The sequence below is a fragment of the Drosophila santomea genome, chromosome 3R, assembly GCF_016746245.2.
Source record: "Drosophila santomea strain STO CAGO 1482 chromosome 3R, Prin_Dsan_1.1, whole genome shotgun sequence".
In the NCBI taxonomy this organism is placed as follows: Eukaryota; Metazoa; Arthropoda; class Insecta; order Diptera; family Drosophilidae; genus Drosophila; species Drosophila santomea.
In genome coordinates this window covers 19,135,461-19,159,816 of record NC_053019.2, presented here as the reverse complement: position 1 = coordinate 19,159,816, position 24,356 = coordinate 19,135,461, and the positions used below count along the sequence as shown (strand labels likewise).

General features: G+C 45.8%; 5 protein-coding genes across 7 annotated transcripts; 3 read left to right on the top strand and 2 right to left on the bottom strand.

Annotated features, from left to right (window-relative positions):
- Window positions 1-182: 182 nt before the first annotated feature.
- LOC120453742 (AP-2 complex subunit mu) lies at window positions 183-2,352 on the bottom strand. 2 transcript variants are annotated; one of them, XR_005616555.2, is made up of 4 exons: window positions 2,003-2,331; window positions 1,502-1,940; window positions 657-1,445; window positions 183-607 (listed from the first exon to the last, which is right to left on the bottom strand). XR_005616555.2 is itself a non-coding variant. In XM_039638575.2 (4 exons), the coding sequence occupies exons 2-4, from the start codon at window positions 2,177-2,179 to the stop codon at window positions 748-750; spliced, it is 1,314 nt and encodes a 437-aa protein (XP_039494509.1). In that variant the 5' UTR covers window positions 2,180-2,191; window positions 2,252-2,352; the 3' UTR covers window positions 183-747. The 2 variants fall into 2 exon arrangements, 1 of the variants encoding a protein (XP_039494509.1); XM_039638575.2 differs by having other exon boundaries at window positions 183-1,445; window positions 2,003-2,191; window positions 2,252-2,352.
- Window positions 2,353-2,658: 306 nt separating this feature from the next.
- LOC120453743 (26S proteasome non-ATPase regulatory subunit 6) lies at window positions 2,659-4,096 on the top strand. The gene has a single exon (XM_039638576.2). It carries the CDS (start codon window positions 2,835-2,837, stop codon window positions 4,002-4,004), a length of 1,170 nt encoding a protein of 389 aa, XP_039494510.1. The 5' UTR covers window positions 2,659-2,834; the 3' UTR covers window positions 4,005-4,096.
- Window positions 4,007-14,502, bottom strand: LOC120453741 (broad-complex core protein isoforms 1/2/3/4/5). 2 transcript variants are annotated; one of them, XM_039638574.2, is made up of 3 exons: window positions 13,735-14,500; window positions 7,290-8,204; window positions 4,007-4,905 (listed from the first exon to the last, which is right to left on the bottom strand). In XM_039638574.2, exons 1-3 carry the CDS (start codon window positions 13,937-13,939, stop codon window positions 4,250-4,252), a joined length of 1,776 nt encoding a protein of 591 aa, XP_039494508.1. In that variant the 5' UTR covers window positions 13,940-14,500; the 3' UTR covers window positions 4,007-4,249. The 2 variants fall into 2 exon arrangements, with proteins under 2 accessions (XP_039494508.1, XP_039494507.1); XM_039638573.2 differs by lacking the exon at window positions 4,007-4,905 and adding an exon at window positions 5,306-6,415 and having other exon boundaries at window positions 13,735-14,502.
- A 338-nt stretch (window positions 14,503-14,840) lies between these two features.
- On the top strand, window positions 14,841-15,427 carry LOC120453748. The gene is made up of 2 exons (XM_039638581.2): window positions 14,841-15,014; window positions 15,080-15,427. The coding sequence occupies exons 1-2, from the start codon at window positions 14,999-15,001 to the stop codon at window positions 15,241-15,243; spliced, it is 180 nt and encodes a 59-aa protein (XP_039494515.1). The 5' UTR covers window positions 14,841-14,998; the 3' UTR covers window positions 15,244-15,427.
- Window positions 15,428-15,572: 145 nt separating this feature from the next.
- LOC120451468 lies at window positions 15,573-22,054 on the top strand. Its single transcript, XM_039635153.1, has 2 exons — window positions 15,573-16,113; window positions 16,166-22,054. The coding sequence occupies exons 1-2, from the start codon at window positions 15,681-15,683 to the stop codon at window positions 21,952-21,954; spliced, it is 6,222 nt and encodes a 2,073-aa protein (XP_039491087.1). The 5' UTR covers window positions 15,573-15,680; the 3' UTR covers window positions 21,955-22,054.
- The last annotated feature ends 2,302 nt before the right edge of the window (window positions 22,055-24,356 follow it).

Below are 24,356 nucleotides of genomic sequence, written 5' to 3'. Positions count from 1 at the left end.
CTGATCTGGAACCAATGTGCACACCTGATAGCGAAGACAGCACTTGTGGGGTTGATCATAAAGTGGTATATTACTCATTTATGAGGTTGTAATCGTACCTTTCCGTTTTATTGTAGGGCATATCAGTTCGATATAGGGGAATGGCTTATATGATCTCCTTTAGCCCATGAAAAACATTTCACTTAGTATATATCATGCTAATTTATTAAACAATTCGAATATTATTAACACTTGAATATCAATATTGATAGCGCTGACAGAGTTTTGGTCTATTAAATACGCTTAGTTGCATTTATCGCATTTGTTCTTTGCACAATGAAAATAATGATTAATATATATATATATATTTATAATACGATAATACAAATAATAATTAGAGTTGTGAAACGTGAGCGTGAGATTTGAGAGGCGTCCCGCGACGCATATAAAAACAACATAGTTTACAATTACATAGTAGGGTAGTAAATCATAGTACCTAGTAGTGGTATGTCTATAGGGAACACGCCCCGCCCGCATATCCAGTGCTCGCGGAGGCAGTGTGTGCGGTATACGGCATGGGGTGTCCGGGGTGGACCCGCTACTCGGGCGTCCTCCGGACTTGCTGGAACTAATCATGGAATACATTAACTGCTGGTTCAATTTGATTGAGGAAATACCAATAGATGCGGTAACACGTTCTCCATTCTTCTTCATTTCGTTAAATTCAACTGTGATACTCTTGCTCCGTGATGGCGATGCTTGGGCGCCCTAGCAGCGCGTCTCGTACAATCCACTGCGTCCGATGTAGCGCACCCATTTGACCACATCGTGGTCGGAGTAGTTGAGCTTGGGCTCGAACACCTTTAGGTAGCGTACCTTGAAGCCGGACGGCGCGAACGGCACCTCAAAGTTCATGGAGATGGGCGGCCGGGTCCACTTCTTCTTGGTGTCCGTCTCCAAAAGCTCGATTTCCGCGGACAGCTGTGTCTCCTTCATGCCCGCCATGCGCTTAATCTTCCACACGATCGCGTTCTCCGATGCCTTGTATTTGGCTTTGCCTTTCAAGCAGATGAGTTGCACTCCCGATGTATTTAGCGGGGTTGGTATCTTCACCTCGATCTTTTGGCCCAGCAACGAGGGCTTAAAGTTGGACTTCAGCACAACCTTAACCTCCATCTTGGTGCGACCCACCTCCCGCACCAGCGGGATAACTCGGAATGGCAGCGAAATGTCTTTGGTGGTACGGTAACGCATCAGCTCGAACTCTCCGTCCGGCGGGATGAAGCTGATCGAATGCTCCGTCTCGAATTTGCTTAGCTTGACGCACTGATGGAACTGGCAGTCATCGATGACCACAACGGGTTTGCCGGAGCGTGAGGTTTCCGCCTCTGAATTTCCGGAGAGACCGCGTCCCTTAGACTCCATAACGATCTTGTCATTGATGCCGAACTTGCACTCGGGCATGCCTACAACATGGCGGTTATTAATAGGAATAATTTTCAGATGATTTATGCTGACTTACCCGACAAATAAGACTTCATTACCACCTTGCCGGCCACATGGGCAGACAAAACCTGACCCTGCGGGCTCATCAGCAGGTTCACGTACTCCAATACGTCCAGGAAAAGCTCGTTGCGCCGGTACTTGATGCCCTCGCGACGCCAACCAATCTGGCCGGTGACCTGCGAGGTTATCTGCATCTGCTCCTCCTTGGTGGCCGACTTGATGCCTTGCTGTGTGATGAAGGTCTTCAGAGTGCCGGAGTCCGTGTTCTGCGGGTAGCCAAAGTCGAGGATCTCATCCAGCAGCTCGTAGATGAGCACGAAGTTATTCTTGATGTTCTCCTCGGAGATCTTGCCGAAGTAGGATTGCATCACCTCGATGATCTTCAGAAGGAACTCAAAGACCATGGCAGCGTTCACATTCTGCTTGGTCACAGCCGCCAGCCAAATGTTTGCTCTCTGTGAAAGGAGATTGGATGATGAGTTTGCGTGAAAATGTCAAAGGAACAGCGGGCACCGACCTTGATGTGGAAGAAGCTGGTCCTCGCAATGTTCGTCACTGGCGAGCGGACCTGCTGGCGGGCGTGGATGACGTTGACCCGAAAGGCGTCCACGGCATTCCGACCGATGTCGTCGCGGTAAACTCGCGAGATCAGCACCTCGCCCTTGTGGTTGTAGACGAACAGGCCGCCAATCATCTTGTGCGCTATCTGATGGTTAGTCCAAGTCGGTATAATATATATATTTATATGCAAATATAAGATATATACATGGACAGTGGACGATGCTGGAGCTTCAAGCGAAAATTTTTATCAGAAAATCAATTTTCACTCCCCTTTAGTGTGGCCGTTCGTGGTCCAGTATATACCAAATGCTAAATAGTCTTACACTTATTTAAAAAGAAATGTTCATTCGAGTGCTGAATTTCAAAACTTAGATTGAGTTTACTGGCATATGAAGCTCGAATTCCCACCAATTATTTAGGTAGTGTTATTTTAAAAAGAATTCTACGACTATTTTAAGCCCTGTTTTGTCAAGTTGTCATGAAAGAGCAGATTATTTTGCTTTTCATAATAGTTCCAAATTAAGTAAGCCTGGCAATTTAAAAAAATACTTTAAAAATAACAACTTCCGATTGGCAAATAACATTGTTCTAGTTTCGTCGCTATCTTAACGAACACTCTTCTGGTATTTTCGGCAATTTTAAAAATGTACGGTAAAATTTATCGATAACTTTGGGGTCACACTGGTCGTACATGACTCTGCGATTTGACAAAAACAAAATTAAGTTTTGTCAAGAAAATCAACTATTTCTCTGTGCTTAACAAACCGCAACCCACAAATCCGACCAAAATGCCTGCCGAAAACCTGGAGGAGCAGGGTCTGGAGAAGAACCCTAACCTGGAGCTGGCCCAAACGAAGTTCTTGCTCACCCTGGCGGAATACAAGCAGGATGCGGCGTTGAAGGCGAAGCTTCTGGAGGCGATTCGCACGGAGAACATGGCCCCGTGGTACGAGCACATATGCACGGAACTCGGCTGGGCCGTGGACAAAGATCTGCTAGCGCGCATGAAGGAGAACAACCGCGTGGAGGTGGAGCAGCTGGACGCGGCGATCGAGGATGCGGAAAAGAATCTCGGCGAGATGGAAGTACGCGAGGCGAACCTAAAGAAGTCCGAGTACTTGTGCCGTATTGGTGACAAGGCTGCGGCAGAAACCGCTTTCCGCAAGACCTACGAGAAGACCGTTTCCCTGGGCCACCGCCTGGACATCGTATTCCATCTGATCCGCTTGGGACTGTTCTACCTCGACCATGATCTTATCACTCGCAACATCGACAAGGCCAAGTATCTGATCGAGGAGGGCGGTGACTGGGATCGACGTAACCGGCTGAAGGTATACCAGGGCGTCTACTCGGTGGCAGTGCGTGACTTCAAGGCGGCAGCCACCTTCTTCCTGGACACCGTGAGCACCTTCACCTCATATGAGCTGATGGACTACCCCACCTTTGTGCGTTATACTGTTTACGTGGCCATGATTGCCCTGCCCCGCAATGAGCTGCGCGACAAAGTGATCAAGGGCTCCGAAATCCAGGAGGTGCTCCACGGTCTGCCCGACGTGAAACAGTTCCTGTTCGCCTTGTACAACTGCCAATACGAAAACTTCTACGTGCACTTGGCCGGCGTAGAGAAGCATCTGCGTTCGGACTACCTCATTCACCCCCACTACCGCTACTACGTGCGCGAGATGCGCATTCTGGGATACACCCAGTTGCTGGAGTCGTACCGCTCCCTCACCCTGCAGTATATGGCCGAGTCGTTCGGCGTAACCGTGGACTACATCGACCAGGAGCTGGCCCGCTTCATCGCCGCCGGACGGCTGCACGCCAAGGTGGATCGCGTCGGCGGCATTGTGGAGACCAATCGGCCTGACAACAAGAACTGGCAATACCAGGCGACCATCAAACAGGGCGATCTGCTGCTCAACCGCATCCAGAAGCTGAGCCGCGTGATAAACATCTAATGTAGTTCATATAAAAAGATTTATTCAAATTCAACATTTATTACAGTGTAAAGCTAACGCAACGTACAATAATAAAAACGATAAAAAACTCATGGAAATGCTCTAGCAGATTGTACGTTCGCTTATGTATTAACTAAATTCTTTGGAATTATTTTGGTTACGCCGTCTTTAGTGTATTTGAGTATTATTGCAATCATTCCACTTTTGTACTTAACTGCCATTTGACCTGCTATTTGAATGTAAGCCTAAGCGTCGCCCTCAATCTTCTCCTTCCACGACGGTTCCTCTTTGGTATCGCTGCCATGCTGGTTATGACCAGATTCGCTGCCCGGGAAGGCAATTGAGGGCTTGTTGTTGGTCATGAAGCTGCGCGCCATCTCATCGAGCGCCACCGAGGACCGGAGTCCGCAGTCCAGCGGCTCCTCCAGATCATGTGCCCGCTGCTGTTGCTGTTGTTGATGATGTTGCTGTCCCGCCGATGCTTTTGCTGCCATTTCGTGCAGGTTCTGAACCATTTCGTGGATGGGTGTGCCCTGGGTCAGGACCTCTGGCACCATGGGCAAGGCACCCAGACCGCCCATATTGTGGCGTCGCATGTGACTCGTACTCAGGTTGATCAGCGCGTTCATCATCACCTTGTTGCGCTGGTAGTCCTTGCGCAGGTGCTGACGTATCTCCGTGTGGCAGTGCTCGTTGTTGGTCACGATGATGTCGCCGGTGTCCGTGGTGGTCACGCGCGCCTTGCAGTTGAACTTGCGCGACAGGTTGCACTGCCAGTACTTCTTGTCCTTGCGCACGTACTGAATGCCGAAGGTGTGCCCGTCGTGGACCAGCAGCGGCTTGCCGCGCTGGCTCAGCATGAACTCCAGCTTGCCCTGGAACCAGTGCTCGCCGGGTGCGACTACAATACAGGACGAGAAGGCTAGTGAGCATCGGTTTTGGGACTGAGGCTGCTGATGGGTATGCTTGGAGCTTTACTCTCCGCTCCCTCTGCTGGTTATGTTTGGTTTTGGATGCCAGGACATACACGAATGAGCCCAAAATTATGTGTGTTTATGTGTGTCATGCAGTTCACTTACCTGCTCGATGATTTTATAAATTAAAGATAGCTTTGGACCTGGCATAATATTATTATTATATCAGACCGAAAGTGCCATTTATTCTATTAATAAGCCTATTTGTAGTTGGTTAGTGCTTGGCCATTGGAATACCCATTGATATACGCACAGGGCCACGAAACATATCCAAAATTACTTTGGTTAGCTTAATCTGGGATTCATTTCACAGCGCCCATTAGTAACTTTTGGTTTATCGTTTCGCATTAGTTTATCAAATACATTATGCACATTGGTACTGGTATTTACATTAGTTACTCCTTACTCTCTCTTTCTTTCGAAGCAAATTCAATTTTCTACTAAAAACTCTAGCTAATCAAAAATAAATTACACCTCCGCTTTTGAGGCAGTGCGATGTTACGATGGTGTTATCGCGGCGACAGCCTTACATGTTCTCCATTTTGAAGGTGTGCCTGCTGTTCGGGGATATGGTGATGGAGTTGATCACGTGAGCACTGCTGGGATCTGTGGCAACCTCAGAGCTGGCTCCTTCTTGCTGCTGCTGCTGCTGCTGGTGTGGCTGCTGTTCCTCCACGGGCTGTGGAGGTGGACTCTGTGCCTGGAGGGAATGACTGCTCCGGTTCGATTGGGGACTTTGCTGCAGATGCGCCGGCGAGAGAAGCACTGCTCCCGATCCCGAGCCACCTCCCAGCTCCAGATTATGCTGCTGCGGAGGCGGAGGATTGTGTGGTGAGTGCTGCTGGTGGTGTTGCTGTTGGTGGTGTGTCTGGGTTTGCAGGTGCATTAGATTTGGATTGTGCAAGAGGCTCGCTGAGCTGCCATGCTGCTCCATGTGCGATGGCGTCGGATGGTGCTGCACCAGGAGATTGGGCAGAGGTTGTCCCAAGTGGTGGTGATGATGCGGGTGGTGCGGCGTTGATGTCACTGGGAGTGGCGGTGGTGGTGGCGGCGGTGGAGGCGTTTGATTGGCAAACATGTTTGGCACACGATTGCCATGCTGCAAATCCGGACCCAAGTGGCCACCTCCATCCGTTAGAGAGTAAGCCGCTTGGCTGGAAATGGGCACAGGCGCTGGATTTCCAGAAACAGACGCTGTCGATGGCGCCGTAGATCCCTGACCGCCGCGCATGTGCGGCGTATGGTTGTGGACGCCCGTGGCGGATATGATCCTGCCCAAGTGGGTGATGCACCGCGCCCGGCACATGCTGATCCGGTACGACTTGCACAGCCAGTAGGTCTTCATGCCCTGCTGCGTGGCCACCGTGTTGTTCCGGTTGAACACGCAGTTGCCGTGGAGCAGCGAGGTGGTGGACAGCATCACCATGTTGCTGCCGCCTGCTCCGGACAATGGTGGATCATTAGTGGTCTGTTCTTCGCTGGACGCTCAAAGGGTGTTATTTACAGGGGAAAGAGGCAAGCTATTGGATAGCGGGGGAGGAGTCACACTCCTCCTCCGTTTGGAATATGCGGTTGGGTGTGCGTGTTCTCGATACTGTGCGGATTGTTAGGCGTTACAAGGATTCGATTGTACCACGTTATAAAGCCAGTACTAAATGTGGTTCAACTAAAAGCACTACTTAATGTGTGTTTCAAATGCAGCTGAAAGTGTTTTAAATCGTTTCGAACCTGAACCAAACTTTACTTTTTAGGAATAGCACAAAATACCAACATTATGGAGAATAAACGCATTGTAAACGAACTATTAGGAATGATTTGAATAAATTTTTACATTTTTTTAACATTTTAAACCCCATTTTGCAGTGAATCGAATAGTCTTCAACCCCTTGGAAAGTTTTGCAGCAAAACATGTGCCTTGAGGCCCACCAGTCTGCCAGGTCGATCGAACAACTGAATCTCACGGGCAATCAGAGCTATCTGATGTTTATCTAACTATGCGCTCAGTTCAAGTATTTACTTCAGCTTAATACTTTTACCCCAGTTAAATCAGCAAATATCTCTCTACAATCAATGGCCGCTCTGTTAGGTCTCCATTTGGTTCCATTCCTTAGTGGTTAGTGACAATGAGTTCAGTGGGCTAGTGTGTACGTGGAGTGAATGATCGTGTTACATATGTATGCCAAATGGTGGATGCAAAATAATAGCCCAATCTTAATAAGAATAAAATAATAAGTCAAAATGAATGCCAAGCTACATGCAACAGAAAAGTGATCGAAATAGTGCCAGCGGCACAAATCAGGAGGCCACCTACTTGAGGGAATGTCCATGTGGTTGGCAAAGTTTTTGGAGTAATCGTTGGGCATGTACAGTTCGTTGGGGTACTCGGTGCCGGAGCCCACGGATCCGTTGTTGTTGATGCCACATGGGCCGCCCGAATTATTGGAACTGCCGCTGGGACCACTGCTGTTGCCGCCCTTGTAGAAGTTGTAGCTGTCCATGCTGAAGGCCGGGGCAAAGGGATTTCGGATGGGTGCAGATGGAGAGGCCGAGGAGGTGAGGCTGCCCACGCTGCCCGAGCTACCTCCACCAGCCGACAATGGACCGTGATGGTGACCATCCGATTCGCGCTTCAGACCTCCGAGATCGTAGCGCTGTTCTCCCATCGTAATTTGCGGAATGGGTGGCAAGAAGAACTCCTCTGAATTCAGGCTGTTGTCCAATCCGGCTGCACTATCCGCGTGATCGCCTCCGCCTCCTTCGCTTCCGCCGGAGCCGTGATCCTTGAGGGAGCGTCTCAACTGCTTGCCGGAGTAAATGGACAGGGAATCGCTGCCAAAATCCGACGGCATCGGACGTTTGCTGGATGTGTAGAGGTGGCTGGCATCGTTGGAGGCTCTGCTGGCACCACCTGGCGAAGTGGTTCTTGAATTGCTCTGGCCCTTGGATTCATTGTGATCCGTTTCCGATTTGCTATTGTTATTGCTATTATTGTTGGAGCTGTGATGATTGGTGTTGCTTGATTCTTCTGCCGGTGGCTGACTAGAGGACTTCTCGGATACACTCGATCCTGGCGAGGAGTTCGAATTGGTAGCCAAGCCCTTGATCTGCAGCAGCTGGCCAATCTTCATGAACGACTGCAGCTCCGTGTGCTTAACATTCACCACTCCTTGGTACATGAACTCCAGTAGCTCCATCATAATGTTGAAGCTTACATCCTTGAGTATTACTAGAAAGATTTGGAGATATAAAATAAATTTGTTATTTATGTTATATGTTATTGCCTTTCAAGGCAATCCATGGAGAAATGCACAAAAAGAACACATTTTGATAAGTACATCTTTTTAAGTAACAAACAACATTCCTGGAAAAATCCAAAAACGTGCTTGTCAACAGCCCAGTGATTGTTTTAAAAACGTTTAAACTTAAGGGGATTTTGAAATGTTTCCAGACTGATTACAAACTGTTTTTATGTGTTTCCCTCAACCCAAAATTGATGCAACCTAATTGCTTGTTTACATAAAGACTCGAAACGACAATAATAACATCAGTAGGAAAGGAGGTCACATTCGTAGTGGAGATGTTATCATCGAAACGCTCAAATACTAAATCAATACATAAAAACAGCTATGATAAGAAATCTGAAAACTTAAATATAAACTCAACAACAGCAGCGCAGTAGCACAGCAATAATTATAAAATAAGTAGCATGACATATCATCCGCGTGCTCCCCACTCGTCCTAAGAAGCTGTGGAGCAGTCCGGATTCGAATCGGATCCACAGTGGTGCGGATCTGTTATCTCAGGGGTGGTTAGAGATCATGCCACATAAGTTTTAATATTTCATAGTTCACAGTGAGCCATAAAGTGGGTTTTTGGGTTCTACAAAAATTTCTATAAATTTGTTGTAGCCGTGGAAATATAAGTTGTTAATTGTTTTTGCAGAGGAAGATGGTTCAAAGAATATTATGTGTTTTAAGTAATTCTGTTTAAACCTGTAAATACATTTAAAAAGAGTCTTTAATTCAAGGTTTTATACACGATGGTTCATCATTTAGCTTTCTCGCCAAAAGCAGGATTCACACATTAATTAAAGTGCTTAAACCCGATGCCAGATTAGGTTGGTACTTTTGCTGACAGATTATTCAAAAATTTGCTGATCTGAAACTGATTCTTATCAGTGCCTTCCCATCAACCCCTGCCCACTGTGCCTGTCGCTCGCAGCATCAACATCTAGTTAAAAACAATATTATCACTTGTTCTCAATAACAATTTTATTACACAAACAGGCGTACATACATCGCATATGTACGGCTGTATGTAAATACAATATTAAATCGCCGATCAGCAACAGACAAACTTGGTTGCTTAATCTGAACGACGAACGACGACATCAATTGTGCCCTATCATTTGCCGTAGTCGTCATTACGGATCATTTTGTCTCGCCTATCTATCTATCTGCGCCTTGGCATGTCCGTATTCGTCCGAGTGATCGCCTGGCGAAGATCAAAATCCAGGCAATATGTGAAGCAATATATTGCTTCAGGGGTACAGTGCACACATCGAGACTCAACTGATGCCAGATAGATACGGGATTCCACATTGAGGGCACTCAGTAGTATACACCACTATCACTATCATTTGCCTCACTTTTCCGTGCCCGGAGACGCAGATACACGGCCAGCATCGCCGGAGATAAAGTGCGAGCGTGAATCAAGACAAAGAGATCCATATACAAAATTCTTTTGAATCAATAAACCATTTATGGTCCCCGACCGTAGATAAACTCTGTCTAAAGTTCACGGAGAACGTGATAAATCCGTGCATGCTGCTGATAAGGGGGAATCGACAGTACCCAAAACTCAGATCATCGCGTCTCGATCGCTGTTTGCCTAAATGTATGCCATATAGTATCTGCGGCACCAACAGTCGCCTGACCCGCAGTGATCTCTGCTGATATCAGAGCGTCTTGAATTGGGGATTGGGTACTAGGGAACTGCAGAGATATCTGCCTCAGCTCGATTTTGATTTGTTTTGGGACGCGAACACCCTCGCCAAACAAGATCACGCCCACTCCAAATGGTTCCACCAATCGGGTTGCAGGCGATCGTTTTCGAAACAGTTTTATTTTATGATTATGATAAATGTTTATCGAATCAGAACGCCAATAGGTTCTATTGTTGTTCCCCTCGGTGATTCGTAGAGCCGTCGGGCTTGTAGTGGAGTGGGCTGCCTCATTTTGACAATGTCGTCGCACGAACATTCATAAATATTTGTTATCTCCAAACGCCATAATAGTCGAGTAGTCGAATCGAATTGTCGCGCTGGTAGTAGTACAACCTGATAAAAGGCCAAGAAGCCCAACCGACAACAAGAGACCCAGCCAACCCAAGAGCTTGGTCATAGATTCCCATTTTGATTCCACTTCCATTCCATTCCATTTCCCTTTCCCGCCCCCAACTCTTCTCGCAAAGAAATGCCCCGAAGGAGTCCGGCTGGCGCAGGGATTAGCCCAGCTTAGTCGATTGCCACGTCAATTGGCGATTTCTGGCCACTGGCCACTGGCTACTGGCTTCTGGCAGGCCAATAAATTACAAATTGTCAACACATATGGGCAATAAAAGCATTTATGAAACTTCATATGCTCAAAGTCAAAGTTTGATATAATACGAAGAGACCATAAAATACTGCTGTACGTAAACAGCTTTCAACGCGATCGATTGGGTAACCCAGAAGCGGGAAATGTAGAAGGGTTTATAAACTCGATAATTCAATTGGATTAACGCCCTTAAAAGCGTTTAGGTTTTTTTAAATAATAAGTTCAAGTAGCTTATGCAGAATACATACTCTACTTAACTTAATATTGGAGTGAGAGTCTTATAACATTTAGTTTAGATTTTATTATGAGGTTTCCTTTTTGAGAAGATCTTTATAAAAAATGTATTTTCTTTATTAGATTCAGATTTTCACATTTTTTAACCCATTCAAAAAAATAAAACAAAATCGTTCTATATCTCCCCCACAAGAGAAAATAAACTATGATCTACCTTAGTTTCCGAGCAATTCAAACACTTTTGATAATCTTGGCAAGCGTACAACATCGAAATTGAAGATTAGGGGTTAAGAACGCACCGGAACTCAAAGTCCAACGTGGCCAAAAATGGATTACTTTGCCGAAATAAATAGTGCAGGTCTCCTTAAAAATTGTTTACCCCCTCTGAAGCGTAGAGAAGCAAATGGAACGACGACTTTGCTTTTAGTCACGGTGCGGCAATATATTAATAACATTGGGTGTTTAATATTTACGACAAGTCCGGCGATCGATATTATATTATCTTCCCAACCCCAAAAGCTGGCCGGTAAGCAACGGTAAGGCTATATTCGATCGCCGTGGCTACTTCAAATCGGGAGTGGGAATTGCCAGGTGGCCAGGTGACTGGGGGGATGTGGAAGGGAAGAGGCTTGGACCTGGTTCTTGGAGAGGCCCAATATCACACATGGCATGGCACATGCTGCGACTGTCTGAGTGCGTTATCTAACGAGCAATAAGTTCAAAATCTTATTTTACGATCAAGAGTGATACCCAAAGTAAAGTGGTTGGCACTAAACGCTGGGCTGATAAAACCGCTGCCCCCAGACGATGTCCGCCTTGTTTATGCCAATAATAAATAGATAATTTTGGAGGATTAGCATTGTATTGGGGACTGCGACTGTTGGCCAGATATAACCACTTGGCCGGCACGGTGTGGATTGATTTACACGTCCGGAGCAGCGGAAACACGTATGCTACATACTCGTACACACATACATACATCAATCGAGCGAGGCTCTCTAATCAATATCTCGAAAACTAAAAACTTCGAGTGGTTGGATGAAGGGTGAAGGTGTGAGGGCGGACCCAGTTGCTCAGTTGGGCAATAAATGATTGTTAAACGCGATAAAAAGATAAAAAATATTTAGACTATTGTTGTTGCTGCGTGTTACACACGGAACACACACAGCCATTTGGCTTGTTAGCACCTCGATGACTGTTGTTGGCTGGCTGGTTGGTTGGCTGGTTGGTTGGTTATATTTAATAACTTGCCCCCGCTTGGGTTCGCCGTTATTTATAGGGTATATTAATATTCTTTATCTTTGGAAATACCTCTTGTAGCAGCGTTCGTGGGTAGGTAGCACCTTCCTGCTGCTACTTGAAAAGATAAAACCTTATTTTTTATGGCCGCCTGATCAGATAAAGCCACCGTGCAGCAGGCAGCCGTGTTCAACACGACCGCGAACGAAATCGGAATCGAACCGACCAGGAGGGGCCACGGCGATATCTCATATCCATACACCATATACACCATATAGCGTACATAAATAGTACACCACCGTTCTAGAGTCCATTTGAAGTACATTTGATGAGGTCAGCAACGCACCCAATCTCCCCGATCCGATCGAAGTGGGCTGCGGCTCCGACTCCGACTCTGCGCTCTGCGCCATGGACCTTATCACGATGGATACTCCGTGCGTAGCAAGGGTAAACAATCCCGGTGTGCCTCCGGAGGCGGAGGACTCCGGCAGCTACCACGCAGGCATAGACAACCCGGCGGCATTCGGCTCACCGGAGGATTATCACCAGACCTCGATTCTTAGTGGGTTGCTGCTGTTTGTCTTTAGATTTACAACTCTACAGTCAAACTCCACTAACTGGTACGTGGATCAGAAAAGGGAAGGTACCACGTTGCGTACGAGAATAAGTTTTATTTGAATTAGAATTTGACTTATTCAGATTAGTCTTACTAATTAATAGTAATTAGTAATTAAATACAACTCATTAAAACTCTTAGGAACATAAGTATTAGCAATAACTTTTCTGAATTGTCATATTCTATTCATAATCTCTTATATAGGTAATATCGCTGACAAATGCAATAAATAATTCTAATGGACGATCCATCAACCGACTAATATTATTATTTGATTATACCGCAGGTACGTTAAAAAAGCTAAGTTAAGCTTCTCAAGCGGAGTTCTAAAGTTAAGTGAAAAGTTAATAAGATGGGTAGTTGGGTTTATGGTAGTGATACTGTAAAGCCCTAGACGTACTGGGACTCTCGACTGGAACTAGAAATCGAAATGGAGGTGGAGCTGGGCTGATAACCACCGAATGTGTCATGGAATTTAACACAAATGTTGATTTATATCTAAGCGTTTGACAAGAGTGACGAACAGACAGGCTGACGGGCCGGCTCCTCGATAAACTGACACCGCTGTCCCAGTGATAAACTGACCGATTTCTGGAGGAATACTGTGGCCGAATGAGAAAATCAGGCTCTAATTTCCAAACGGCCATGTAACTAGTAGGCACTCTTTCCTGGCATTGAAAAGTAAAAGTCATTATATAGACTATTTATATGAAGGGCATGATATGATCTAAACAATGTAGCAAGTATTCATGGTTTTGTTTAGAGCTTAGACCCTTCTTCTGTCTTATAAATATTCCAACAAAATATTTGCACAAATTAATGACAGAAGCTAAACAATTTGTAAGACACACGGGTGATTCACTTAGGAACGCAATGTGTCATTGGGATCATCCATATGCATGGCCACAAAAGCCCGGAACATAAAACTTGACCAATTTGTGGAGGACCATACCCACGACACAGGGCACGCTATCTAAATCCATATGCATTTCGCTAACAATGTAAGACACTCTGTATAACTTAGCATTTAAACAGGGGACGCCGGCGAGGTAGTGTATTGATGTACTCACTGATGGGATGCTTGCAGGGATTGGTGGTGAAGATCTCCTGGAAGTAGGGACTGCAGATGGCCAGCACTATCTTGTGGGCATGGAGGAGCTTTCCATCGCAGGCGAGGGTCACGTCCACCAGGTCGCCGCGGTCGTACAGATTCTGGAAGCCGCTGGCAATGTTGTCCTGGAAGTTCTTCCAGCACAGCTTGAACTCGTCGTCCATGGCGGATGCGGATGCTCGCCGAAAACCAGACTTTTCCAATTCCAATTGGCTGGCGTAATTTATGCGCACAGACTTTTGCGATGATTCTCGTGCGAATCTGTTTTTTATGGCTTTTGTTTATCCGCTTTGCTCGTGATTCGTTCACAGGCCAAAAATCACAATTCACGTATTCTCACGCACCTTTATTTTTATTGTAGCAAGTGTTTGAATTTGTTAAACTAGCTAGTAGCTACTTAATCCGCATTCACGCGCACACGATCTCGAGTCGTTCGCGTCCACGGGCGCATTGATTTTGATTTGGGCTCTAATTAACACAGTGTGATTTAAACATTTTTATCGGAAAGCGTGAAAAGCAGCGACGCTGTTTACGTTCCGGCTGATAATGAACTCAGCACCCCCCGCACTTTGAGGAACTGTGAATCGGTGGTTTTTCGGATGCCTCAGCAAACGGTCTCACTGGCCACTGGTAAACAAACGCAAATGTTTGGTGAACTGTTGTTTCAGTTTATAATACCGATAGGACTCGTGCCAACTATTTATGTACGTAAAATAAATAAATTCTCAAATGCTTGTTTGGAGTTTTGAAATTAGGCCCACTAGAGCGGAGCATTCTGCCGATAACTTTTCGATTAACGATATCAAAACGGCAATTGAATATTTAGCGCCAATTAGACAGCATTGAAAACGGTTTCCCTGATAAGAGCTTATCATAATTGGTTTGTTTGTCGCTTCGCTGCGGTTATATCCGACCGGCAATGTTCGCTTTTATCACAGTTGTACGGTTATTTGCACGAGGCCAATACGGCCAATGGGGCACTACACTGTTGATAGGAGACCTGCCCATACAGTCATAAATAACCCACTTTACATTTTAAACAAAAAGAGAATAAAAGTAACAGCAGTGCTTATCAATTATCCATGAGTCGTTTGCACGCCTCAGGTGCACACATACACATTCCCAGTCAATTGGCCAACGATTTGATTTGCCCGATTTAGTGCTCAAAGAACTTTCAGCAAATTAGCCCACTCGCCCCGAGAATCAGTCAAGAGTATACCATAATGGGTTGTTGCTTTGGTAATCGATTTGCAGATATCTGCATAAGCCCATAATAGCGACTAATAATAATTGTGTGCTTACAGGCAAAAGTAAATCAGTCGATTTGCCCGTGGTTCCGCCGGCTCCGGCTAAACAGCGCTCCACTCTGCCGGAATTCCCGGTCGCTGGATCGGTGACCACCACGGCTCCTGCAGGATCTGGATATGGCTCTGGAGGAGCCACCAATGCGGCCCTGGAGGATGACTAGACCCAGTTAAAACAATAGAGAAAACGTTCATGTCGAGGAAAAAATGTGTAAATTGTCAAATGACAGATTGGATTATGAGTCATTATCGCGACCAGATGTGGATTTTTCAATTGCGCACCCCTTGTAGTTATTATTGTAGTAAAATACGTTGTTTATTGTTGGCGAGTGTAAACTTATTGTTTAATTAAATTAAATCTTTAATCTCTTTGAATATGTTTCTGTTCTATGTTTTCTATTTTGTTCAACAGTATATGATTTAAGTACGCGCCAATTGTCGCCCTATACAACACTGAAACAACGGCGGTATTATCCGGTATTTCAAAGGGGGTCATACCATTTTTTGCCAGCACGTGTGTTCGGCTGTTTTTGTATTTAAATTTAATTTTAAACGATTTATACAGTAAATAGGCAAATATAATATATATTATTCAAGCAAAATGGCAATTCAAACCAATCGAAGAAAGAGGAAGCACGAGGAGGCAACCGAAGAGCAAGAGGATGACGGTGAAGTGGAGGTGCCCAAAAAACTGTCCAAGGAGTCCGACACACCGAAGAAAAAGAAAAAGAAGAATAAAACTGAGGAATCATTCGATGAAAACACGCCGGAAACTAATGGAACCGATCCTGCTGACTCTACACCGTCAAAGAAGAAGTCAAAAAATACAAAAGTATCCGACGAAAATGTAGAGCAACAGGTGGAAGTGGAGATAGATGCCTCTACTTCAAAAGAAGGGAAATATAAAGAACTGCAGGAGGAGGATGAAGTAAGTCCAGATTCCGGGATTGAACCCGAACCCGGCATATACTTTCCCAACGATTTCAAGATGATGCACTTCCGCACCAAGCTTCGCGGCAATAACTTCATAACAGGTGGGTTAATTCGTTTAATTGAAGATATTTAACTCATGAATCCTCCTTCCAGAACTGCGTCACTTTCTGCATATGTGCTCCACCACCCGCCCTAAGCTTGCGGCCAAGTACATAGAAAAGCGCGGGAAGCCCTTGGAACTAGCAGAAGCATTCGAAAGGATCGATAAGACAAATTATTTTCACGTGGACTACCTCACAGAGGCTCTGCAACGAGTTTTGATGGAAATACTTACCAACCAGAAGAGCCACATGGAGTCGGCCGTCCACGGGTGTAGATATTTTCTCAAGGTTCATGGAGCGGTTCTCGAGAATCAGATGCAATCAACACAGCTACATCGGCGTAATGCCCTAAAACTGCTCACGGCCATTGTATGCGTGGAGCCTCAATTGGGTCGGCAAGTTCTGAATTCCTATGATGTGCTTTCCAACGTGACTGTGACGGAGAAATTGCTGTCCCATGCAAAGAGCGAATACCAATGCGAGGATACAGTGCGTAAAGCGTTTATCCACTTTATTTTGGCCTTCCTGGTCGAAGGCAATACACTACTTATCCGGAACATCCTGGATCGAGGACAACTAATCGGCGTGTTGGCCAAGGGATTGGTTTACGATGACCATATAACCGTGTGCGTGGTGCTTAACGCACTAAGGCAATATGTGCTTGAGAACCCCGACATACAGAAGACCAAGAAGGTTCTGGTTTTTGATTTGGAGTGCTGCAAAAGTCTGCGTTGCCTCTACGATTGGAAGGGACCCATGGGACTCGAAGCGCTGTTCAGTAGATCACAACGTGTTGGTAGGACGCGTCCAAACCCACAGGAGGCGGAAGCAGTATCGGCTGCCGTTCACGAACTACTGTTGGTCCTACTTACTTCCCGCAAGCACGGCATCTGCTTTGATGCGATGACGCACTACCGCCAAAAGCAAAACAAACTGCAGGGCAGATTACTTGGCTCTCTATACAAGCCGTACAAAAATCCGCGCAAAGTGGATTTGGTCATAAAAACACTAACTGCTTGCCCAGACTTGGGACGCAATACAGTGAGGAATTGTTCCACCCTGCTCAGTCCGCTCAAAACCAAATCGGAGGATTTGCCAAAGGTTTTTAATTTTCTGGCTCAAATCATTGATGCAGTCCCGCCCAGTGCTCTATCAACAGCATTTAATAAGATGACTTTAACGGATTTTTCTTTTTGGATCAAGCAGCTGTGTTTGCCTATCGAAGCTTTACTTCACATTACGGGTAAGAAGTACCTGAGCGATACAGACTTTAATTTGAGATTGGCTGTGCTGTACCTACTTCTTTCCATGATGAAACAGTACAGCAATTACATGCATGCCATTGCCGTCCGAGAGCAATCAAAAAAAGCTGGCAATTCGCTGCGTAAATTTAGGTTCGATTTACTTAACCATCTGCTGGTCCACTTTCCCACTATCGAGTCCATCCTATATTCGCTTTTCATGTTCATCAAACAGAAAAAGACGGAAGGCGTGAATGTACTTGAGAGTTTATCAGTTACTTTGGACCTGGTGTTGCTTCTCTGCAAAGAGAATCGAGCATTTGTGAATAAGACGAGTCAAATTCTCGATTATTTGGATGTTTTACGACCCCTATACGAAACTGATTTTGATAAAGTGAATGAACCGGAGGAACTCCTGAAGATTCAATTAGAATTGAAGTCGATTAAAACCATCCTGCTGCTGTTTCCGCACTCCTTAAACCCAACCCAACCCCTTTTTGGCAACGTATTTAAATCCTTTATTAAAGCCTACATGCTGGAGGAAAAATCGATCAAATCAGAGTCTGGAAACATATTGAGCCGCCTGTTCCAAAACACGGGAATGTTTGACTCCTGTAGGCACGAGATCAACATCTGGATAGAGGCCCTTATTGGATTTGGTCCCGCTACGGTGACCAACGTTGTTGAGATCCTGCTGACTATACTCTGCTTGGATTGGAGACAGATTGAGCTTCCGGAACAAAGCGTTGCGGATACTGCCATTATCACCAAGAACCTTAGCAAATTGTTTGCTCAAATCGAGCAGGGTCAAACGGTGCAGGCTTATGTGGAAACTCTCACCCTTAGCAAGATGATGCCGCTGTTGCTGAAGGGTGTAGAATTGGAGGAACCTTACGACGAATATGTGGAGCTTGTATTTGTTCTGCTTTTCCACTATCACACCAAGCCGGAAGTAGTGCTGCAAATTTACGAGGAGAACTTAGACAAGCACACTAGCTATATGAAGAGCTGGCTGCCTGGTGAAGGAAATTCTGTTAAACCAAAGAAACTTCCCCACATCATATTTGATAAGTGGCCCTTGCTGAAGCAAATGCGAAAGGTTAGCACAGAAAGTGAGACCATGCCCTTCGAGCAGGTATTCAAAATGGATGAGCCGGAAAACAAGTTCGAGTTACAATTAGAAGAGGGCCAGAAAATGTTGTTGCACTCCAGCCTCGGAAATCCACGTCGCAATATGATCTATGTCCAGGATCTGCTTTTCGTTTTTAGCCATTACTTTACCAGCCAGAAATTGAGCAAACTGCAAGCAGAGCTAACAGCAGATTTTCTCATCAAATTCCTTCAAATTGCCAGTCAGGTGGATGGGCCAGAAGAAGTTCAGCAGTCAGATGATAATGAGCAGCAGGACGAAAATTTCACTCAAAGTATGCTGCACTATATATTTACCCATCGATTGTGGCAATTGCACCCCACTGAATTGCTTAGTGAAACGAGCGAATCTCGCTTAAACTATGTGATCTTCCTTAGGAGATTGATGGAACATTGCCGTAGCTTGCCTCGATTCGAGACCTATACGGCCAACTATCGACTGCACCTGATCAAGACTCTGGATATTGCTTTGGATACACCGGTGGACCAACTGGGAAATCAACCACAGCTCGACGAGTGTGTGAAATTGGTGGATTCATTTGAATTCAACTCTGTTGAATGCTCCCAAATGCTGGACCTGCTAACAACCAAAGTGCAAGCAAAGGACTTCATCCCGAATGGTAAACCAAATCATTATTTTGATTTACTGCTGCGTTTGCTGGGTCGACTGAACACGTTAAAGGAGCCCATTGATTGCGGGAAGTCATTTAAGGTACTCCTTACCTTCTACAAGGACTTCGGCGAGCTGAATGAGCAGCAACTGGAACCATTGGAGTTCGCGCTCTTGGAGTTTTTGATAAATTACCATCATCACCTGGATGAGTGCGACAGTGAGTTCTTTGCCTGTTTCTTTACATCCTCTCGAAAACTCAGCAAATCCGCCATCCGTTTGGCCTGCCTGCTGCTCGAGCGCCAGACCGGATTAGCTAAGAAATTTACAGAGTTACTACCAAGCAATTTGGAGCAGAAGGATCTGGTGTATCCCCTCCTGGATATTGCTTTGACTAAGAACTATCAGATACCTCAACCAGTGCTTCAACGTTGCTATCAGACCTACAAGAACGGCTTCATGAAGAGCATCGAGAAGCCACAGAAGGCTGCCCTCATCTACCGGGAGCATTCGGAGGCTAGTGCTCTTCTTATTGCGCTTTGCATGCCAAAGTCGGAGTGCTTCGATTACTGTCAGAAACAACTTAAGCTCGATTCCGTGGAACTCTTCCAGGTGCGAGTTTTGCGCGAGATTTACTGGCAGGGCTTTGCTGCCGCCAAGGATGAGAAGCAAAAAGCCACTGTCTTTGTGAATTATATAAACCTCAATGTTCAACTCTTAGCACTGGATTTGAAGAAACAGGCTTTGGATCTGCCCAAGCTAGAGCAAATCTCCTGGAACTGTTACGAGTGGTGGAAGACGAACTGGTCCAATGATCTACCCCTGGATTGGAGTCGGTTGCAGAAGAACCCGCAGTGGCTTAACTTTTGCAAGAGTTGCTTAAAATTGGCCCTTCACCTCGGCGAGGAACGACTGCCGCTTCAGGATGAAACTAATGGGCTTGTGCTTAAGCTGATGGCCTTCCTGTGTGATGGAATGTACGATGATTATAAGGAGGATGTGCAGCAGGAGGAGGATGCCACACCAACACTTCTATATGAAATGATCTGCACGCACTCTTGCTGTTTTGACCATCTTTTGGGCAAGCCGAGTGAAACCAAAACACGCATTCTACAGCTAATGGAGGTGTTGGCCAGAAAGGCACCAAGTGCCCTGCAATCGGCTCACGTACCCGTAATCCTTGGTTCCTATCATGCAAAACTGTCTCCTGCGGATCGATATGGATTAGCTTTGCTGGAGCACTACGAACGCTTCGACGTGGGTTTGGATAAGTTCAGACCCTTCATTTGGGGCGAAAGTGCTGTGGCCCATTACGCCTTGAGGGCTGCGGACGAAGATGAGCGAGTACGGCTGCAACAGCAGGATACAAATGTGGCTCAGGTGCTGGCCATGATTGTTCGAGAGACTAGCGAGTACACGATTGAAAACTTCCCGATTTGGAGGAGCCTGCATGCTAGCCAACAACTACCCTCCGTGGAGTTTCAAAATCCGGCTAAGAAATCCCTAAGCTTTGGCGACAATCAGCTGGAGCAAATGGTGGAGCAGGGCCAGCAAGATTTCCCACAGGATTTACGACGAATTTGCCCGAAGCGCGAGAATATATACGAGACCTGCTACGATCCCGCTTTCCTGTTGCCGTTGATGATGCACTGCTTCGCACCGGAGTCTGTAGTCTGGGCTCGCTGGCCTGTCCAGAATGGATTACTGGCGATTACCTTCTGCGGACTATCATCTTTGGATAGGGACATGAGATTAGCGGCTGCCAGTTGCCAACAACGCTACCGAGCTCACTTCGAACTCTCCAAATTCTACGAGCGTCCGCTGTGGACGCAGGCCTATGAGAACATTCAGGCAGGATTGAACGATCTGAGAAACTCTTGGCTGGCACAGAGGAAAACGCATGGCGGAACGCCTAGGGTTCCTTTGATCCCTGCCCTGTTTATCGCTCACAGCTTTAACTTGAGCACAGAGCCAACGCATTTGCTGTATAAGCGACTGATGATGTACCTACGGCTGAAACAGAGCTTCAACTTCCAGACGATACCCGACTTCAATGTGTTCTTCTACTCGCAGGAACCAGAGCACCAGCAGTACCGTGAGTTTATCGTGGAGCTGCTCAGATGCGGTATTAAGTGCAGCGCCGACCTTTTCCTGCTGGTATCCACCAATACGTTCAAGGTCCTCCTTGGATTCTACGGCTCCAGTTTGGCCAATCTGGAAACGAATCTGCTGCTCCTCTCGGTGCTCTCTACATGCGTTAAAATTCCGGGTGCCGTGAAAATTATGCTGGAGCACGTAGGCATCCTGTCCTGGCTGGTAGGCGTCATTCGCGACACCGAGTTCCATCAGTTCGATATCATCGAGGGTGTCATCAGCATCCTCAACAATCTGTGGTATGCCTTGGCCGCTTCCCGTTCGGAACTGGCGGACTACGACCATATCCAGTTGCGAGTATATCGCCTGGTGTTGCAGCTATTGCCGCTGCTCTCTCCCCGGATATCAGTTCCTGGCTTGGGCCGCCTGCTCAACGTTCTGTGGAAAACTGGCTCAGCCTGTGGCCAGCACAGTGCTGTGTCCGCTGCCCAATTGGATACCCTGCTGGAGTGCATCTCGCGCCAATGGCCGGACCACCTGGCGAGTGTGCGTTATGTGCGGAGCTTTGGCAGCGCTGGCGCTTGCTCGCGTTCCGAATACTGCGACTGGCTGGCCAAGGATCAGAAGCTCGAGACTCCTGCCGTCCTCGCGTTGTCCAGTCTGCGGGAATATGTCATTGACTGGGCGCAAGCGCACAAATCGGAGAGTGGAGAGGAAACAAAGCCGCTGGCGGAACCAACTGAGTAGCGATTTTTTTATTGTTTTTGCTTAGGTTAAGCTATAAAATTGTGTTAACTGTATAGGCACTAAAAGTCTTTTATCCATTAAATTGTATGCAATGAAATGACGAATCTGTCTTATACTTTTTCCCTGTGTAAATAATAACTCAGTAAAAATACTATAATATTTACAGCCCCATAATGATTGAGTATTCCTCATAGAGCCCGAGACTGACTGATTACCACCGTAACTCATTCTGTATCAATATTTGTGGGAGTCACTCGAAAGCGAATCACATAAAGATGTGTTGAAAACGAACTGTCATGTCTCCGGCTGCTCCATAAGCACTCTCAACCTTCATTAGTCGGCCCGCAGCGTATGACAAATTACGGACAATCAGCATAACAAAAGATCAGTTGGGCCAAAAAACAAGAAAAGTAAGAGATGAAAATCCGGAGACAAAGTATTGGACCATGGCAAAACCCTTTAGTGTTTGTTAATTTGGCCAATCCGTTTTCACACGCACCACAAGTGGGCGTTCACCAATGCCCACCCTCCATCTTCAGGGTGCGCGACCCCAGATCCACCTACAATTTGTTGGGTCAACCAAATGTTAATCACCCAAAAGAGCTTAGCCAAAAAAAAATGAAGGAAAACAAATCATTTTTGGTCTGTGGATCTCGAATATGTAATGCAAAGTGCGCAAAGTTGACGCAATCGACGAACGAAAATATTCACAAGATTTATGATCTCACTAGCTGTCTCGAAATCTAAGCCACTTTGTTACATAAAAACACACAACTCGGGGTTGGGTCGGGCTCTAGAGTTGCAGATGCGACTGGATGCGACATAATTGATTGATATTGCCTGGCATTTTGTTAACCAAAACGTATCAAATGTATCTTTTGGCCTGAAAAATATAGTGGATCGAATAAATGTATAAATTTGATTGGCTCAAGGCATAAACAAGATGGGAATGCGCAAATAAAGAAACCAAATGATCTCGGAAATCATCTCATATTATATCGTTTGATGGATTGTATTAATATTCGATGGCTAACTAGTTATAATCATTAAGCCCTAAAAAATTGATCGTAAATCGAGGTGCCATTAATTGGCCACATCTTCATCGGGCTGCAGGGAAAACATGTTTTGATTGGGTTGATTGAAAGGTGAAAACCCATCAGCCAATGTTTAATAATAGAAATGTTGACCTTTGTTCAACATAATTTAAAAATTGCCATTTTTTTTGTACTTTGCTTTTAATTAGCTTTTGAAATAATTAATCAACAGTTTCATATTTTGTCAGCCGAGTAATTCAATTTGTTCTTGTATCTTCACATAGACCTAATGAGATTTCTCTTTCAACAAGATTTCACTTACTTCACGCATCAATCAAAATCCTTCGATTTCCAAGTTTCCCTGACATTTAGGTTCCCCAAACTCCACTCAATCATGGTGAAAATTAGTCAAAGGAAAACTGGCTGCCATGGCATTGAACTATCCACAATGGGCCACAATACAAAGTGGGGGTCAGGAGTTCAGCCGGTAGCCGGAGCAGCAGCTGTCCAAAAACCAGAAGACCATAGCCTCTTTTTTTGGGAAAGGCGTGACCACCGATCGCTGGACAATTAAGCTGCTGTCAAATGATTGATTTAGCTTACTTAAAAAGCAATTTTGTCTAATCCGGAACTGACAAGGCCCCGAATGTAAATTGTAACCGAAGACGCCCGATAAAACGAGAGTGGATGGATATGGTCGTATATGGGGGGAACACATTTGGATGCATATGATTATCCGGAGTGCGTTGGCAAATCTTTACTCGGGTTTCATGGAGCCAGTCCGAAGATTAGAGCTGCTTCTGCCGCATTCATATTTCACACCTTAAACGACGGTCTGCGATTGCCTCTTTCGACTATTTGCATTTTAAATTATTACCGCGGCCCTCATTGACACGTTTATTTCGTTGGGCACAAAGGCCTTTGTCTTATGTCAAATCTATGCAATTTATACAAAATTTATTTTTAAACAAATTTCTCGATTGTGCGTCTTGTTTGTGCCATTTAGTGAACTCGTTGCTCTTTTTGCTATTTATGATTTCATTTGCCACCGCCAATCATAAATTCCTGGGAATCAAAATGGCAATATCGGTCGGGTGGTTCAATCAAGTGTCATAATAAAGCTTGGCCCCCGGCTATGATGATGATTGGTTGCCCAGATGGATGACTTTATTATGCGGCCTATCCGAGCTTTGTAAACAGTAGTTAGACCAAGGCGTGGCGGGCTGAATCAAGTGGCTAAGGTCACCGGTGGGTTGCCAAATGGACCTCTGTGGGGGGGTCAAAATTGCGGTTGACTTGAGTTATGGCAGCTGGGATCACCTCCGATCGGATGCCAATCCGTAACCGCAAAACTTCATTAGGAATTCA

Excerpts from the sequence above, each read along its gene's own strand:
- LOC120451468 (XM_039635153.1), top strand. The coding sequence starts at position 15,681 with ATGGCAATTCAAACCAATCGAAGAAAGAGGAAGCACGAGGAGGCAACC. Across the intron at positions 16,114-16,165 it reads CGGCAATAACTTCATAACAG|AACTGCGTCACTTTCTGCAT; the intron begins GTGGGTTAATTC and ends TCCTCCTTCCAG.
- LOC120453741 (XM_039638573.2), bottom strand. The coding sequence starts at position 13,939 with ATGGACGACGAGTTCAAGCTGTGCTGGAAGAACTTCCAGGACAACATT. Across the intron at positions 8,205-13,734 it reads TCCCTGCAAGCATCCCATCA|TAATACTCAAGGATGTAAGC; the intron begins GTGAGTACATCA and ends AAATCTTTCTAG. Across the intron at positions 6,416-7,289 it reads CCACATGGACATTCCCTCAA|GCGGCAGCAACATGGTGATG; the intron begins GTAGGTGGCCTC and ends TGTCCGGAGCAG.
- LOC120453742 (XM_039638575.2), bottom strand. The coding sequence starts at position 2,179 with ATGATTGGCGGCCTGTTCGTCTACAACCACAAGGGCGAGGTGCTGATC. Across the intron at positions 1,941-2,002 it reads CCAGCTTCTTCCACATCAAG|AGAGCAAACATTTGGCTGGC; the intron begins GTCGGTGCCCGC and ends CTCCTTTCACAG. Across the intron at positions 1,446-1,501 it reads AATGAAGTCTTATTTGTCGG|GCATGCCCGAGTGCAAGTTC; the intron begins GTAAGTCAGCAT and ends GCCATGTTGTAG.
- LOC120453743 (XM_039638576.2), top strand. The coding sequence starts at position 2,835 with ATGCCTGCCGAAAACCTGGAGGAGCAGGGTCTGGAGAAGAACCCTAAC.